Source organism: Phyllostomus discolor, chromosome 5 (assembly GCF_004126475.2).
Source record: "Phyllostomus discolor isolate MPI-MPIP mPhyDis1 chromosome 5, mPhyDis1.pri.v3, whole genome shotgun sequence".
Classification (NCBI taxonomy): domain Eukaryota; kingdom Metazoa; phylum Chordata; class Mammalia; order Chiroptera; family Phyllostomidae; genus Phyllostomus; species Phyllostomus discolor.
In genome coordinates this window covers 117,412,908-117,432,122 of record NC_040907.2, presented here as the reverse complement: position 1 = coordinate 117,432,122, position 19,215 = coordinate 117,412,908, and the positions used below count along the sequence as shown (strand labels likewise).

The 19,215-nt window shown below is 36.7% G+C and overlaps 1 protein-coding gene across 1 annotated transcript; it reads right to left on the bottom strand.

Annotated features, from left to right (window-relative positions):
* Window positions 1-359: 359 nt before the first annotated feature.
* Window positions 360-19,167, bottom strand: DYDC1 (DPY30 domain containing 1). Its single transcript, XM_028511122.2, has 6 exons — window positions 19,057-19,167; window positions 13,024-13,186; window positions 12,468-12,569; window positions 4,787-4,879; window positions 1,532-1,588; window positions 360-797 (listed from the first exon to the last, which is right to left on the bottom strand). The coding sequence occupies exons 2-6, from the start codon at window positions 13,168-13,170 to the stop codon at window positions 618-620; spliced, it is 579 nt and encodes a 192-aa protein (XP_028366923.2). The 5' UTR covers window positions 13,171-13,186; window positions 19,057-19,167; the 3' UTR covers window positions 360-617.
* Window positions 19,168-19,215: the final 48 nt, after the last annotated feature.

The window sequence follows — 19,215 nt, the reverse complement described above, 5'->3', positions numbered from 1 at the left end:
TGCTGATCTGCTTCACTATCAACACTCCTCCTTTCACTCCCAAAGCATACTGAGATTTGGACAATAAATTACCTGGTCATTCTACCAATGACTATTAATCTCTTAGTCAGTTGTCTGTTTCTCCCCTAAACAAGGTAAAAAACTGTCTTATTCACAACAGCATCAGGCACAGTTGTTGGTATGTAGAAAGCACTGTATGTTTCTTAAATGAAAAAAATTATATACTACTATAAAAGCATATACTTTCCTCAAGATACTTATTTGGTTCCAGGGTTTGCTGCTGAGAACCAAAATATTGCCCCCCAAATTTAAAGATTATATATTTCACCAAATTATTTTAAATACATACTTCAAAAATTTCAACACCTAACTCCAAAATACATATATCACCCTCTGCACAAGAAGGCACACTGCTACCTCCACACAAACTTCCAGCTACTGTGCCACTAGTGCTGACACATTTGAAGGGAGCCAGACATATGCCCATCCTCACCTTGTGGCCAGCTGCACATGTCCACAAAAGGGCAGAGCACCAAATAGGGATGTGGAAAACCCTTATTAGGGAACTGGTTTTCTTTATATGAAGCAAAACACCCATCTACCAACCAACTCTGGCCTCATATGCACAAGGCTTTTCCAAAGTAAAAAAAGAAAATCTGGTTTTCACAAAACAGTCTCCTAAAGATACTTACATCGGAGAGCACTGGTTCATCAAGTTCTTCCACTGTGCTCAAGTTAGGTGCCCCATATCGATCACTAATTTCAGCTAGTGTCTTGCTTGAGTCTGCTGCTGTACCCTACAATCATAAAATTCATTTTTTTCTTTTTTAAATGTATTTTATTGATTGTGCTATTACAGTTGTCCCATTTCCCCCTCATTTCAACTTTTAAATGATTTCAAAGTTAATACACTGATTTTCTTTCAATTTTGATAAGAAATTTCTGAATGACATCAAAGTTCAGCCTTGTTAGTTAATGGAATGAATCAATGTGTGTTGATGATAAGAGAATTCTAGGAATAAATTCTAAAACTTGTGTAAAAATACATTCAGAAATATAAAACATATCATTGTAAGTAAGCATGTGTCAATATTTCATAAAATTCTTGTTTTTAAAAATACAAACAGAAACAAAATGTCGAATTTTTATCCACTTTGAGGTTTTGCTTTAAAATTTAAAACACATCATATTTGTGTCTTGACATTACTAGAATATATATTTGGCCTATCAGTTTTGATAATCTGCTGATTAAAAATTTAGCTACTGCCTTGGCTGGTGTGGCTTAATGGATTGAGTGCCAGCCTGCAAACAGAAGGGTTACCAGTTCAATTCCCAGTCAAGGCACATGCCTAGGTTGCAGGCCAGGTCCCCAATAGGGTGCTCATGAGAGGCAACCATACATTGATATTTCTCTCCTTCTCCTTCTTCCTCCCTTCCCCTCTCTCTAAAAATAAATAAATAAAATTGTTTTAAAAATGTAGCTACTAATGTATCATAATAAAGCTTAACATAGAATAAATTTTCTTTTCACCTTTGGGGATGAAGTATCTTCATCTCTAGCTATATTTTCCATCTTCATTTTCATCTCCTGTAATACATAAACAAAGAAAAATACTTTGAATATACTTTTCATTTTGATTACATGTTTAATTTTCAAACATTTTTATTTTTACATAAAGCTATGATCAATTTAATAGTGGAAATGTTAGCACTCTTAAAGGAGTTATTTGAATATGATTAATATAAAACTGCCAGTCAGTCTTTTTTAATACTCTATACTAATAGAAGACAATCATGTTTTGTTTACAATTAAATATAATTTTTTAAAAATGAAATGAAATAGACTGAAACATCAAAGCTGAAGCCAAATATTAGCAAATATAAAAAGTGACAAAACAAAAATATTAACAAACTTTTAGAATATGAGGTTTTAGAGAGAACTTGCAGTTAAATAGAATTATACACACAGTAAAAAAGAGGTAAATATTTCTGAAGAAATTAACCTGGCCCCAGTCACTATCCAGTACATGAATCCTTCCACAGTACCTGAGCAATGCCCTCTATAGTATTGCGAGCACATGGGAGGCCTTGTTCTTGATGTGAAAAAGTTCTTCCAACCAACAAAGCCTTGCTATGGCCTCTATCTTTTCATTTTAAGACAGCAAGATGACCTAAATGATCTTGAGCTGATTCATTTTGACTGTTTAAAGATTAGTGATCTCATGAACACGTATATGGTCACCATAATTATAGGAATACATCTGGTATATTTCTCAAGGCCATTCCATTCTTCTGTAACATCTTAGTCCACCACCACATAGCTATAGTGGCAAGGGGTCCATATTCTCATGGGACCTTGTCCCCCAGCCAATGGATGAATACCTGACACAAATTAAGCCAGTCAGAATCCTTCCCTAAGAAGCAAAAAAAAAAAAAAAGGAACTCACTACTCTCAGATGGTAGGAGCCACAACATTGTGAAACCCAAGAGCCTTCAAGGACTATGTCTTTCACTGTGTGCAGCAAACCAGGCAATTGTGAGAGAGACTGAAACTAAGGACCAGAGAATAGCAGAGTTGAGAACCCAGGTAACATTTGATTTTCATCCTCCCAATTGTACCAGAGCCCTTCGAGGTTTAGTTGAAATACCCTTTCTTCAATGCAAGATCCTTCCAATAAATTTCCTTTTGCAAATGATAGTTTAAATTGTATCTCTGCAGCCACCAAGAGGCCAGAGTGAAAAGACATAAATGGACCTGCCTCTGAGCAATAGGCAAGGCAGGTGTACTTTGCAGGAGAGAGGTGAGAAGTGATAAACCACTTGAAATATGGACTATTGAAGTTATTGTGGTTCTGGTCACAAGGTCTAATGATGCATGCAGAGAGTAAATCATGAGCCACAAAACAATCCAATCCCTCCTACAAATCATAGAATTTCAAACATTCAAATATAGTGTGAACCTTGAGGGAAAAAAGACAGTTACTAAGAAGGGTATCACTGGGCTCAAATTTTTAAAACAGAGCCTAGCAGCCATTTCTGCACAGGGGTTTCTCATGCAAGCTGCACTCCACAGAGAAGCCATCATTGAACTGCCTGACTGCACTGTGTTTCTACGATCTGAGCTAGCCCTTATAAAGAAGTTCCTAGAATCCTATTTCATCCAGCAAGACTGAGGCTTTCCCCATCCCACTGGAGCAGTTCCAATCAGGAGTGACCAATCAGGACAGCGCCTTTTGGACTAAACTGGGGTTTTGGAGTCCTCATTTGCACAAGGATGGACCAATTGGGGACTTAGGGCAAAGACTTCTGCCCATATAAATCAGCTCCCTGCCTGACTCAGAGAGTGCATTTTCCCTTTCCAGGGAAGAATGAAGACTATGTATCATCCTTGACTGAGCTAAACCACCAAATATATATAACCAGAACAGGGTAAAGTATGCCATCACAAAGCAGAGCAGACCAGCAGCACAAAGCAGACCAGCATGGAGCAGAGCAAAGCAGAGCTGTGTAGCAGGAGAGGGACTAGGCCCCAGGGCCACTTGGCCTCGGAGCTGTTCACAGTGTGCTGTTTTCACAGCCTTGCTCATCACTATTGAGCTGTTTTGCACTGAATAAAGTTTCCTTCTTCACCACACTCCAAATTGGGGATCCTTGATAGTATTGAATATTGTGCAAACAACCATTGGTTGACAACAGCAATCAGGGTATCTCAATAAAAAATACTTTCAATTCTCTTATCATTTTGATCATTGTCTTCTTGATATTCTTTTTTTTCTCTTTTCATTTTAGATGATGGAATCTTAACTGAATAGAAAAGGGGTATGTATTTGTATTTATGTGTGTGTGTGCAGGCATGTATATCTGTGTGGCCTACTATACTCAGACTAAGATAGCATCAGCATCTGTATATTTTAAAACCATGCATAAAGCTTTGAATTTATCCTTTAAAAGTACATCTTTTTAAATTCATTTTACCCTTACAACTTTTTAAAAATTGTTTTAAATAATGAAGCTCTCACCTAAGCTGTTAATAAACATAGTTTATAAAATCTGCTTCTGTTTTTATTTAATTATGTAATAGAAGAATAACATTTTATAACAGATGCTAGCTATACAAGTACAATATGAAATATTCAGCTGAAAAGTATAGCTCAGTCATTCAAAAGTTCGGTCTATATGACACATACTTTTGGGATAACAAGAAACATTGGTCAAACTAGAGGCTTGACATATCACACAGACATAGTAAATGGAGATGGACTTTTTGACTTAAGTTACCGCATAGATTATTTAATAAAAGACATGAAAAATCCACACTGATAACATATTTTAAATGTAAATTATTGTTGGTAACACATCAAACGTGATGAAAAGAGATGCACTACTGTGTCAGAGATCAGAATACCCTGATATTACAAAGAACTTAACCTTCAATATCAACCACCATAATTAGAAACAACTATCTCTTAATTAAAATGTTGATAATATCACTATTAGAGAACCATTAATATCACTATTATAAAACTGTTCACAAAGCAGTTTTAAACCATGATCTTATTTGATCCTTAAAATAACTCAGTGAGCTATTGCTAATAATATTATACTGTTATCTCTTTTTTAAAAAATGTAAACTGAGACTAAAAATGTTGTAAGACTCGTTTGAGTCACACAGCTAATGTACAGCAGGTCTTTAGACTATGAATCCCACGATAACATCTAGAAAAAAACAGGTTGAGAATCCTGAGAGGTTTTAAATAGAACAAACATTCATAAAACTTGAAATTACCTTCTCTAACTGTTCTTGAGCTCTCTGTAATTCTTCTATTCTCTGTCTCTCTTTTTCTTGCATTTCCAACTCCAGCTGGAATGCCAGCTGTTGCTGAATATTAAAAAAAAATAAGGAAGTCATATTAGAGTCAAATCAATGGCAAGAAATTTCCTTTATCACTCTGAAATGTCCCAGGATAATTAACTCTATACCCACCTAAATTTCAGAAACTTACAAAAATAAATGATCACAGCTATCTAATACTTTAGCTTTTATAAATATTTCCTGAACTATAAAATTATAAGGGAAGCTTCTTAATTGAGAATTGTAGGAAAGCAGTTTGTACAAAATCAAGTCATCTTCTCTGTTCTTCTTGAAGCAACAAATGAGATTACAGTAATTTTTTCAGATAAAAACTCACTAAGTATAGATGGATGGGTCTTCAAACAACCAAAACTTGGTTACAGAGAGTGAATGAGAAAATCCTAAGTATATTTTTTGAAATCATTCATAGTCAACAATATATTTGGTCCCAACTCAACATACATACCATACTAAATTCTGTGGGCTGAATCTGACCCACTCCTGTTTTTGTACAGCTTTCAAGCTAAGAATGATTTTTAAATTTTTAAGAAGTGGAAAAATATCAAAGATAATAATAATAATAATTATGCAAAATTCAAATTTCAGTGTCTATAAAGTTTTATTGAAACACTGCATGGTCACTCCTTTGCTGCTTTTGCACCACGACCACCACAACAGCACAGTTGAGTAGTTGCAACACAGACCACAGGTGATGCTCTTTTCACTCTGCATCCCTGATCAGCACACTAGGACAGTGTGACACCATTATAAATCACAGTGACACCATTATAATTCAACAGTTTTGCAGTGCCACAGTAACACTATACTGCAATACTAATTTTTAATCAGTGTATACCCATCATGTATTATATAAATAGGAAATGGATTTGAATGTTGCCCTTTTAAGACAGAGTGGAGAGTGGATTGTTTAATTATCAAATTAAATGGCAAAGTATGGTGCTTTTTAAAGCAGTGGACACTGTACTAAAACAATACAATGGTATCAATATTACCAGATTAAGCACTATTACAGTATTATCAAGTCACATGAAAAAAAGATCAGAAATATCTTTCTGATAAAAAGTTATAACAATTTTTTCACCACAACAGAACTTCTTCACAAAAATTAAAGTGAGGTTGCAACAAAAGTAAGTTTCCCAGTGGCTCATTTGTAAGTCAAGAAAAGAAACACATTTTCCTAATGTGATTTAATTAAAACATGTTTGATTTTAGAGTCCAGGAAAAAAACTAGCTTATTTAACAGTTTTAGCCTTAGGGTAAGAAAAGTTGCTCACAGAGCTGATGACATTGGGAGAAACATCAATAGTAAATTAAATACAAAGCAAATAACTCTGAGTGGTTTTCCTTAGCTCTTGATGAGTGGACAAACATTCCCAACACTGCTCAGTTGTTATTTATTCAAGGAGTCAGTGCTGAATTTGAAGTGACTGAAGGTGAAAGTGATTGAAGAATCAGCCTCTATGAAGTCTTCATGGGGCAACTACAAGCAATAATATTTTCAAAAAAGTTGAGAAACATTAATTCAGTCCATCAAAAAGTAAAATCTGCCAAGATGTGTTTCAACAAATGATAATAAAAATATGCGTGAAACAGTAAAAGGCTTAGTTGGACAAATTAACAAAGCTCATGAAAATCCAGTGCTTAAATCCTATGAGAATTCATTATATTATTCAACAGCAGCTACTCAAAAAAATCTGTCATGTGCATTGAGCCAGTAGTGTCAACAGTGTCCTTCATTCACTCTTATGAACTTAACCATCATCAATCCTGTGGGGTTTTGTCAGCATTAGGAGATGAATAAATCTTGACTTGCCCTACCACATGGCAGTTTCATGGCTTAATGATGGTAATGTTTTATTGTGAATTTTTGAGCTCGGGGTCAAGACTGAAATTTTTCCAAATGAGGACTATTCTCAACCACTATTATCAAATATTAAATGGCTCTGGAAATTAGCTTTTTGCTGCAGACTTAATAATTTTTTAACCAATTCAACCTAAAATTATAAGGCAAAACAGCACTTATATATAAATCTTACATCGTAGAAAAATCATTTCAACAACTAATGTTTGAATCACAGTGCCACACTGCTTTATATACTTCCAGTGCTGTCAGAACTAGAATGATAAGCTAGGTTACCATTCCCACACAAATATGCAGCAGATATATTCTCCAAGCTCAAACTGTAGTTTTGGAGTGTTGTTAGGTCACAATATAAGTAAAAAGAAAATTTCCATATATCAAAATCCATTTAACTGTGTAATTGATAAGCTTGTGCCAACCTTCAATTGGACGTGATTAATAAATAAGGCAGTGGCATGCTAAAAGGCAAATATCAAGAAAAAAATCTAACAGAATTCTACAAATACCTTCTAAGAGATAAACATGCTCAAAATTATATGCACATGGACTGATATTAATATTTGGCAGGACCTTTGTGTGAAAAGATACTTTCAAAGATAAATACATAAAACCTCATTTCAGGTCAGCACTAACAAACATTTTCAATCAATTTTGGTGATAGGGAACATTAACTTTGAACTCCAACTAAGTGAAATGTTATCTTTTTAAACAAGAATTTAATTCTTCTCAGTAGTAAGCTATATTGCAAAAAAATCTATTGAAAAACGTTATTATTTATTTCACCAATAAAATACTTGTGGAAATTTGTTTTCTCTGTTGCTATAGCTACCTAATACACCATAAAACCTATCCTCAATTTTGTCTCTAGAATATCTACCTTTGAGGGAAGTGTTTGCCAGCCCCTAAGCCAGAAACAATTTCTCACCATCAATCTGGCACTACCTCATAAACATGCTAATAAGCTAACCCCATTAAGAGCATTTTAAAACTATAAATTTCTCTGACATTTTTAAAAATGTCACACCACATGTTTTATGGAGTTTAGAGGGAGAAGAATGGAGGGAGGGAGAGGGAAAGAAACATCAACATAAGAGAGAAATATCAATTGACCACCTCCCACAGGCACCCCAATGTGGGATCTAACCCACAGCCAAGGCATGTGCCCTGACCAGGGATTGAACCCACAATGCTTTTATGCACAGGATGATGCTCCAATCAACTGAGCCACCTAGCCAAGGCTAAAACTACATTTTTAAAATTGATTTTACAAAATTATACATTTTAACACATAGAAATAATAAACAGTGGTTAATACATTCACAGAAGGCTATTAAGAGTAATTTCTTTGCATTTCTATATTAAGACAAGTAGCTGACATACAGGAACATATCATTCAATCAACTTTCAGACATTGGTAGAGGAGGTTAAATAAATCTAATATCTCAAAAATAATGCAAAATACAGTTCTTAAATATCAACCATACTGGTCAACATAAATAGTTTCTTAACATTTCAGGACATTTTCAAAACCCAATTCTTTCCTTCACACAAGGAAAGTAAAATCATTAGAAAGATACTCAAGTGAATTTTTAAAAGCTTTTATTTCCAAAATAGGCTATTCAGCAATACAAATACTATCTCGTTCATGAGGACCTGGACTTGTTGGAGAGTACCTAATTTTTAAGGAATTTCAAGTCATTATTATTATGAATACCTGCCCTTGCAATCAACAGGTAGGTGACCAGAATCCTGAATCACCAGCTCACTTGATTGAGGTGGAATGTAGAGGTCTGTTTCTCTTCATTTCAGCCTCACTCTCTTAAGCTTTTCTCTCTTGGTCCATCTCTCCACATGTTCCTTCTCCTACTCTCATCTGTATCTGCCCACCAACCCACTTCTTTAACTGGCCATAAAATCTTTTGCAGTGATACAGTGATATTCTTATCACTGTATCTTTCACTCCCAATATAATGCTTACAGTTTTATGCACAGTGAATTGCTTTATAATAGTCAACATTTGATAGCTAGAGAAATGTTACATTTCTAGTATTGATAAATTTTATCTAAGTAAGATAAACTAAATGACTGAAAGAAAGTTAAGTATCTTCACATTAATGGTATAATTTCTCTTGGGGAAGGAGAACTGCTGGGAAGTTTTTCTTATTCTGTTAGATGCAAAATAGACAGAAGTCAAAGGATCTGCTAAGAGGAAGGGCATATCCTCACTCAATGTTGGGGCCACTCCAGCGGACACTTGCCTGTTTGGATGATTATTTGACATGCAACTCAACACTTTGCAACTTCCCCAGAAGAATAAGCCAAATGATTAAAAAATGAAGACTAAGAAATAGCAAAGTTTTCAACAACCATATCCATTCCAAGGTGCCTAAAATATTCTACCCAGTATCAAGAATGGGAGATTAGAGACTTCTGGACAAGATGGAGATGTAGGTAGATACACTTTGCTTCCTTGCACAACCAAAAGAATAACAACAACAAATTTAAAAACAAAAAACAACCAGAACTGCCACAAAATGGAACTGTATGGAAGTCCAACAACCAAGGAGTTAAAGAAGAAACATTCATCCAGACCGGTAATGAGGGTAGAGACCAGCAGCTGGGGAAGAGAGGACATTGCAAGGCAGCAGCTGGAGGAGGACTGGGTGGGCAAGACAGCAGCTGGTGCACTGGGTGATCCCACATTTGCATGTAGATAAACCAGCAGGAACAACTGGGGAGCCAGACAGACCACACAACCCAGGATTCCAGCACTGGAAAAGTAAGCCTCAAAATCTCTGTCTGTAAAATTCTGTGGGGGTTGCAGCAGCAGGAGGATCTCCCAGCATCACAGGACAGTTCACTGGAGAGACCCACAGGGTCCTAGAATGTACACAAACCTACCCACCCAGGAATCAGCACCAGAAGGGCCCAATTTACTTGTGGGTAGTGGAGTGACTGAAAGTGGGGTGAGAGCCAAGAAAGTGGCATTGTTCCCTCTCTGACCTCTCCCCCACATATAGCGCCACAATGCAGGAAAGTGGGTTGCACCACCCTGGCAAATACCTAAGGCTCCACCCCTTACAATGTAACATGTGTGCTGAGACAAAGAAATATAGCCCAAATGAAAGAACAGATCAAAGCTCCAAAAACAGAGCTAAACAAGGAAGAGATAGCCAATACTTCAGATGCAGAGTTCAAAACACTGGTAATCAGGATACTCACAGAATTGGTCGAGCATGGTCACAAAATAGAGGGGAAAATGAAGGCTATGCAAAGTGAAATAAAGGAAGATATACAGAGAACCAATAGTGGAGGAAAGGAAACCAGGACTCAGATCAGTGATTTGGAACAAAAGGAAGAAATAAACGTTCAATCAGAACAGAACAAAGAAACAAGAATGAAAAAAAATGAAGAGAGAATTAGGAACCTCTGGGAAAATGTTAAACATTCCAACATCTGAATCATAGGGGTGCCAGAAGGACAAGAGGAAGAGCAAGAAATTGAAAACTTACTTGAACAAATAATGAAGGAGAACTTTCCCAGTCTGGCAAAGGAAATAGACTTCCAGGAAATCCAGGAAGCTCAGAGAGTCCCAAAGGAGTTGGATCCAAGTAAGTACACACCAAAGCACATCATAATTACATTACCGAAAATTAAAAATAAGGAGAAAATCTTAAAAGCAGCAAGAGAAAAGGAGACAGTTAGTATTCAGTCATGAAAGGCAAGGACCTACATCCAAGATGACTCTACCCAGCAAAGCTATCATTTAGAATGGAAGGGCAGATAAAGTGCTTCCCCGATAAGGTCAAGTTAAAGGAGTTCATCATCACCAAGGCCTTATTATATGAAATACTAAAGGGACATCTCTAAGGAAAAGAAGATCAAAAACATGAACAGTAAAATGACAACAAACTCACAACTATCAACAACTGAACCTAAAAACAAAAACAAAAATCAACTAAGCAAATAATTAGAACAGGAACAGAAATGGAGATCACATGGAGGGTTATCCAAGAGGAGTGGCTGGGGGAGGAGCAGAAGGTACAGGGAATAAGAAGCATAAATGTAAGTACAAAATAGCCAGGGGAAGGTTAAGAATAGTATAGGAAATGGAAGGTGCCTCATTAGCACAGTACGTAGTGTGTCAATCTCATGATCTCAAGGAAATGGAGAAACCAAAGAATGTATATGTATGAGCCATGGACATGAACTAGGAGGGCGGGGGAATGCTGGTGGGAAGGGGGGGTGCAGGGCAGAGGGGAATAAAGGGGAGAAAAAAACTGGACAACTGTAATATCATAATCAATAAAATATATTTTAAAAAAGAATGAGAGATAAAAAAGATATTTTCCGTATCTATACTTCTTATTAATGCATTAAATAACTGGCTTCTTTCCATTTTTTAAATATAAAAACTCAAGTTGAAACTCTAGAGTTAAGTACTATATGGTAGAACTATAGGGGTGACTTAAATTTAGTTGAGAATCTCCCCATAAATTAAATTGGTCCAGAAGCCACTCTGGAATTCTCCCCTATCCAGTTAATACTCCATGACCCATTCATCCAACCATTGTCTTCCCAACATTTTCATTTCCTCAGTCCTGCTACCCCAGACCTACTTCAGTCAAAGTGTCTGCCTCTGCCACATCTTCACTCAGATACCCAGATCTAACTGCAGAAAATCACATAATCACTAAACCAGATCAGATGGAAACTTTATAAATGCTTGATCTTCCAACTATATCAGGGTACTCATACTCAGTGCTACAAAGTAATGCTAAGTTTCCTCAATCAAGTCTCTGCCATTCTCCAAAGCCATTATTTCAAACCCTTCACCATTCCGCCACACCTCCTACTTTACCACCTCATTCTTTTTAAAAAAATATTTTATTTATTTATTTTTAGACAGAGGGGAAGGAGGGAGAAAGAGAGGGAGAGAAGCATCAATGTGCGGTTGCCTCCCACATGCTCCCGGCTGGGAATCAAACCTGTGACCCTTTGGCTTGCAGGCTGGCCCTCAATCCACTGAGCCACACCAGCCAGGGCTACCATCTTATTCTTAAAAAAATGATCATGGTCCCTACTTGATAAAGAACAATCACACAGAAACTGCTTTCAACTTTGTGCCACAAATCCTATATACCCACGTGCATCTATGCCATACTCTCCTCTTTCCTTGACTCAAGGAATAAAAGAAGTGCTCTTGTACTTACATAATCTTTGTTACAGACTCAATTTCCATTTTTTCTCCATGGAAAGCTGACTCTAGAAATCATCCCCTCTACTTATTAACGTCAATCCCTCCCCTATGTTGCAAAAAATAAAAAATAAAGAAACCCCCCCCAAAAACCCCTTCCTTAAAAATCTGCTTGAAAGTATTACCTGTACTTACCATCTCCCTTGCTATAGTCCACACTGCTCCCACCAAACTCATGACTAGTGGCCTTGAATGAGCACTTTGCAGTCTGCTCTCACCCAATCAGCCTACACATGGTTGACCACGGAGGTCTCACTAAGACACTCTCTCCCCCTGCTTGCTTGGGAGCTCTCTCTGGGTTTTTCTCCCTCACTGCTGCTGCTTCCCCAGCAAAGACGACATATACATCAAGATGAAGATGTAAGAAAACTATATATGAGTAACTAGACATGGGAGCTTTTCAATATTTGCGTTGCCCCACACCTAGGCTGATACTGTTAATTTCAGTCACGTCTGAACTTTATTACTCATCTCACCTGCTGAAAGATAAGCTCTTCTGCTTTGAGCCTTTCCATCATTTCCTGCTCCGTCAGAGCTAGTTCTCTTTCACGCTCCAATTCAGCCATTTCCTTTTGTCTCTAGCATTGTATAAAACAGTACCTAATTAGTATGCACAACTAATTAGAGATAAAACAACTTGTAAAAACAATTGGAAAGCATCTTAATTGCAAACAGTAGGGAAAGGGTTAAGCAAAATATAGTCTATCCATCTGAGAACTGTATAATACTTTGGGGAAACTTGTTTTATTTGAATAAAAGGCATAGAATTAAAGTTGTACATTTAGTGTGATCATAATTATGTAAACAAATCCACATACAAACATGTAGAAAAAAAGATTAGAATACCTAAAAATCTAAATAGAAGTCTTCTTTGGAAATTTTTTTCTTTCTACTTTTTCATGTTGTCTAAGATTTTGTATGATAAACACACTACTTTACTATAGTAAGAAATAATAATACTGAGCTTTTAAAAAGCAGGTAAATGGAACCAATTATTTTTCTCTTCTAAATTTCTAAAAGATCCATACTTACCAGTTCCTCCCTGGTCATATTTTCCTTATACTTGTAAATCCACAATGCTAAATATTCTATTGGATCCACTGGTCGAATTCTCGCCACTTCTGCAAGACCTTGAGTTAGACATGCCCCAAGGTGCTTTTGAAGATATGTTGACTCCATTTCTAACTCCTAACTTCTAAAAGATAAATGTTTTTGCATTAACACAGGAAATTTTCATTTAAGACACAACAAAAGTCCAATGAGGCCCACAAAGCATTACATCCTGTCACCAGTCATGGGCACCTCACATCAGGGATGGTACCAGCAAGCTGGCCTTAGGAAACTTCTAATGGTTTCCAAAAAAGGCCCCACAGAAGTCACTACAACTAAAATAGTTTCAAAATCTTGAAGAGCCCTCAAATCCAAGAGTCAGAAAAGGAATACTGTCATTACTGATTGTGAGAGGACTATATGCCAAGCAACGCATGTCTCATTTAATTCTTACAAAACACCTGGAAAATAGATGTCATTATCCCCATGGTGCAAATGATGAAGTCCAGGCACAAAGAACATAAGTGAACAGTCCAGGATCACACTGGTGGCACATGGTTAAAGTAAGATTCATACCCAACTCTTGATTCCAGAGTTGTTACCCTAATATCTGTACTAAGATGCTACTCCCAAGTCATGGGAATCATTTTTAGAAAACATCTCAATAGTTCACCTCAAAAAAAAAAAAGTCCATGAGTCTCTAAGTCCAAAGAATAAAAAACAATTAATCTTCAAAGAACAGCATATGAGGCTCCTGACACTCTCACCCCAATTTTCTTTTGAGGCCACCCCGACAACTCTTTTGCCTATATTAAACCCTGGGCTCTAACTACATTAAACACCCTGCCAATCTGCTGATAACATCTTGCACATTTCCAACTCCATGACTATTTAACAGGATGATGCCTCTCTCTCTCTCCGTCTCTCTCAGCTTGGAAAGTATGCCTCACCTGCAAGATAAAGATCATCTCCCATTCCCTGAGCTTACCCAGGCAATGAAAAAAATTCCTCCTTCCCCAATTCCTGATTCTCCTGGTAATTCCAGCACCTGTCTGGCACCATGCATAGTCATTAAATATTGACTCTACTCCCTATGCTGCACTTTACATCCTGTGTCTTTTGTAAGTAACAATTTGTACTTTTTAATCCCTTCATCTTTTTCACCAAGCCCCACCCTCCTCCCATCTGGGTGTGTGCGTGTGTATACATTGAGTACCTATTATATGATACTGAGTACCTATTATATGTTGGGTATGAGCATTGTAGGGAGCAGAATGTTAGTGTGCCAAGACCTATCTCTGGGCAAATGCACCTAACATTTTGCAAAAAATTTTTACAACAATGGCATTATGCTAAGTCAAATAAGTTAGATAAAGAGTCCATTAAATCCACATAGCTTAACTTACACGTGGAATCTAAAAATCAAAACAAAACAGAAACAGACTCATACAAAGAGAGATAAAACTGATGGATGCCAGAACAGAGTAGTGGAATAGATGAAAAGAGGTGAAAACAACATAACCAATAATATTGTGGTAACTTTGCACCATGACAGATCATTACTAGACTTAGTGTGGTGGTCACATTGTTAGGTATATAAATGTTGAATTACTGTATCATACACCTGGAATTAATATAATACTGTGTTACAACTATGCTTAATTCTTTTTAAAAAAAAATGACCTCCTGAGATTAAACCATAAACCCCAACACTGCTCTCTCTCATGCTATGGTGGTGAGAGTACAAAATGGTATAACTACTGTGGAGAAGAATTTGACAATACCTAGAAAATTACATATGTATTTACACTTAGACCATTCGGTCTCATTTCTGGAATCTTATCTTACAAAAATATTAAGTCAAATATGCAAATGGTTACTTTGCACCCCAAACTGGAATCCCATCCAAATGTACATCATTAAGGGATTGATGAGATACAGACACAGGATGGGTGACTGTGCAGATATAAAAGGAAATGAGGAAGATTTCTAAAATAGGGAGGGATCTCTAGAACATAGTGTAAAGTGAAAAAAACAAGATGCAGAAATTTTATGCACTATGACATCCTCTGTTTTGGCAACAGCAGTGGGGAAAAGAATGTGTATGTGTGTATAGGCAAATGGGGTCATAAAAACTGAAACTGTAAAACTGCCACAAATGAACTTGATTATTTATTAAGGTGATGTTGATAACTACACAGAGAAAAGAATTATTACAACTGAGTTCAGAGCACTGTATCTTCACAGTCCTTCTTCAAGGGGATATACTCTAAAGATAAGAATAACTACATTGATATCTTGATATCATTTGAAGTGGAGTAAGATTTATTTTACTCCATAATTTTAAAAGGGTACAGATTTTTACTGCTTCTCCAAAAAGATAATACATGGGAAGGGGATCATTGTCCCAAAAGGGGAAACCTCTAGCTTAAGAGTAGGGCCCCACTGAGGGTCATCTCTCAGATCTATGGGTGCACCATGTTATGGGAGAACCCACCTGAGGCTCATTATCTAGCTTGATGTGTTTACGGTCCATGAAATCTCAATAATACCCATCTCATGAAGGTAGTGTTTTAGTTTTCATTTTGTTTTGTATTATAGTTTTTTCATTACCATGTATCCCCTTTATATCCTCTTTCATCTCCACGCTTCACCCTCCTCTATGCTACACTTTACATCAATAACCACACGTTGTCTGTGTCCATGAAGTCCTTTTCCTTTTTTGCTTGATCCCTCCACCCTTCAACTCCCCCACCAGAGCTTTCAGCCTGATCTCTATCTATGAGTCTGTCTCTATTTTGCTTCTTAGTTTAATTTGTTCATTAGATTCCAGATAAGAGTGAAATCATATGGTATTTGTCTTTCTCTGACTGGCTTATTTCACTTAGCATAATATTCTCCAGGTCCATCCATGCTGTTGTTAAGGGCAAAATTTTCTTCTTTTTATGGCTGAGTAGTATTCCATTGGGTAAATGTCCCATAGTTGTTTTATCCACTCATCTACTGATGGACACTTGGGCTGCTTCCAAATCTTGACTATCGTAAATAACGCTGCAATGAAGATAGGGGTGCTTATATTCTTTTAAATTAATGTTTCGGGTTTCTTTGGATAAATTCCCAGAAGTGGAATTGCTGGGTCATAAGGCAGATCCATTTTTAACTTTTTGAGGTAACTCCATACTGCTTTGCACAGTAGCTGCACCAATCTGTATTCCCACCAACAGTGCACAAGGGCCCCACTATCTCTACATCCTTGCTATCACTTGTTGTTTGTTGATTTATTGTTGATGGCCATTCTGACTGGTATGAGGAGACATGTCACTGTGGTTTTTTCATTTCTCTGATAATCATAAGGCAGATCCATTTTTAATTTTCTGAGGTAACTCTGTACTGCTTTGCACAGTGGCTGCACCAATGTGCATTCCCACCAATAGTGCACAAGGGCCCTGCTATCTCTATATCTTTGCCATCACTTGTTTGTTGATTTATTGTTGATGGCCATTCTGAGTGGTATGAGGACACATTCACTGTGGTTTTTTCATTTCTCTGATAATCAGTGATGTTGACCATCTTTTCACATATCTATCGGTCATTTGTATGTCCTCTTTGGAAGTGTCTATTCAGGTCCTTTGCCCATTTTTTAATTGAATTGTTTGTTGTTTGGGTGTTGAGTTTTATAAGTTCTTTATAAATTTTGGATATTAACCCCTTATTAGATGTATTAGCAAATATATTCATCCATTCTGTGGATTTTATTTTGTTGATGGTTTCCTTTGTTGTGAAAAAACTTTTTAGTATGATGTTGTCCCATTTGTCTATCTTACTTTTGTTTCCCTTTCCTGAGGACATATATTAAGAAAAAATATACAAGCAATGTCCGAGATCTTACTGCATATGGTTTCTTCTAGGACATTTAGTTTTGAGTCTAACATTTAAGTTTTTAATCCATTTTGAGTTTATTCTTGTGTATGACATAAGAAGATTGTCTAGTTTTTTTTCTGCACATACTTGTCCAATTTTCCCAATGCAATTTATTGAATAAACTGTCTTTAGCCCATTGTATATGCTTGCTTCCTCTGTTAAATATTAATTACTATAAAGGTGTGGGTTTATTTCTGGACTCTATTCTGTTCCATTGATATATGTGTCTATTTTTATGACAGTACCATGCTGTTTTGATTACTATACCCTTATAGTAAAGTTTGATAGTAGGTAGCATGATTCCTCCAATTTTATTCTTTCTCAAGATTTCTATTGCTATTTGGGGTCTTTTGTGGTTCCATATAATTTTTTGAAATATATGGTCTAGTTCTGTGAAATACATCATTGGTAACTTGATAAGAATTGCATTGAATCTATAGTTTGCTTTGGGTAGTATGGACATTTTAATGGTGTTCATTTTTCCTATCCACAAACATGGTATGTGCTGCCACTTATTTGTATCTTTTTCAATTTCTTTCATTCAATGTCTTATAATTTTCCAAGTACAGGTTTTTTACATCTGTGGTTAAATTTTTTCCTGGGAATTTCATTCTTTTTGAAGCAAATGTGAATGGGATTGTTAATTTCTCTTTCTGATAATTCATTATTGGCATATAAAATGCAACTGATTTCTGGATGTTAATTGTATATCCTGCTACTTTACTAAAATCATTTATCAGGTCTAAGAGTTTCTTGGTGGGATATTTAGGGTTCTCTACATACATTATCATGTCATCTCCAAATAATGACACTTCTACTTCTTCCTTTCCAATTTGGATGCCTTTTATTTCTTATTTTTGTCTGATTGCTGTGGCTAGGACTTCCACTGCTATGTTGGCTACAAAAGGTGAAAGCAAACATCCCTGTATCATTCCCTATCTTGTATCTTAAGGGGAATGCTTATAGTTTTTGCATGTTGAGTATGATGTTGCTAGTGGATTTGTCATATATGACCACTATTATGTTTAGATATGTTGCCTCTAATCCCACTTTGATGAGAGTTTTTATCATAAATGTGCTGGATTTACCAAATGCTTGTTCTGCATCTATTGATACGATCATGTGGTTTTTATCCTTCATTTTCTTTTGTGGTATATCACATTTATAAATTTGTGAATGTTATACCAACCTTGCCTTCCTACTTGGTATTGGTGTATTACCTTTTTGACACATTGCTACATTTAGTTTTCTAATATTTTGTTAAGGATTTTAGCATCTATATTCATCAGAGATATTGTCTATAATTTTCTTTTTCTGTAACAGCTTTATCTGGTTTTAGAATGGCTTTGTAAAGTAAGCTTTTAAGTCTTCTCTTACATTTTTTGGACTAATTTGAGAAAAAGAGCTCTTCTTAAAGGAGCACTTATTAGCTCTTCTTAAAAAGGTATTGGTAAAATGCACCTGTGAAACCATCTGGCCCTGGCCTTTTATTTGTCATGTTTTTTATTTTTTATTACTGCTTCAATTTCACTAGGTGTAATCCGTCTATTCACATTTTCTGGTCCTTCCTGATTTAGTTTTGAAGACTATGTTTCTAGGAATCTGTTCACTTCATCCAGGTTGCCCTATTTGCTGGCATCACAAAGGTGGTTTCAAGGCACGTTATTTCCAATATGAGAAAGCCCCGCCCACATAATTAGCTGCCTCAAACTTGGAGAAGTTGTTAGAATAGAAAAAGGTCCCTCACCCCATGCCTGATAGAAAGCAGTCAGATAAATGGAAAAGGAGGGGTTTGGGATTATGGTTCCCAGATTTGTCAAACAAAAACACACTGTCCAGTTAAACTTTGAATTTCAGATAAACACAAATACCATTTAGTATACTAGACTTCTATTAAAGTTATTCCTTGCGTCTGAAATGTAAGTTTAACTGAGCGTCCAGTATTTCGTTAGGCATCTGACGCTTGAGCTCCTTTCCTTGTCCACAGAAGCATCCCCACTTCCACCACCCTCCACTGGGCTGGGCGCCGCTCATCACTGCGGAGGAGGTACACCGTTCCAGAGGCGCCTACCGAACCCAGGGCAATGAACTAACCCTCGCTGGACTCAGGGAGCCTGGGCGTTGCTGGAGACCCACACCATTCCCAGATCCGAAGGTCCAAACCACCTCTGCCGCAGATCCCCAACAAAACCGCAGAACAGAGTCTCCCAAACTGCGCGTGCGCCCTTCACGCGCTCACTCCGACGTACGCGT

What these genes read in the sequence shown, in the direction of transcription:
- DYDC1 (XM_028511122.2), bottom strand. Translation starts at nt 13,170, where the DNA reads ATGGAGTCAACATATCTTCAAAAGCACCTTGGGGCATGTCTAACTCAA. An exon ending in AAGAGCTTATCTTTCAGCAG is followed by an intron (nt 4,880 to 12,467) that starts GTGAGATGAGTA and finishes TTTAATATTCAG; the next exon opens with CAACAGCTGGCATTCCAGCT. An exon ending in AAGATACTTCATCCCCAAAG is followed by an intron (nt 798 to 1,531) that starts GTGAAAAGAAAA and finishes TTATGATTGTAG; the next exon opens with GGTACAGCAGCAGACTCAAG.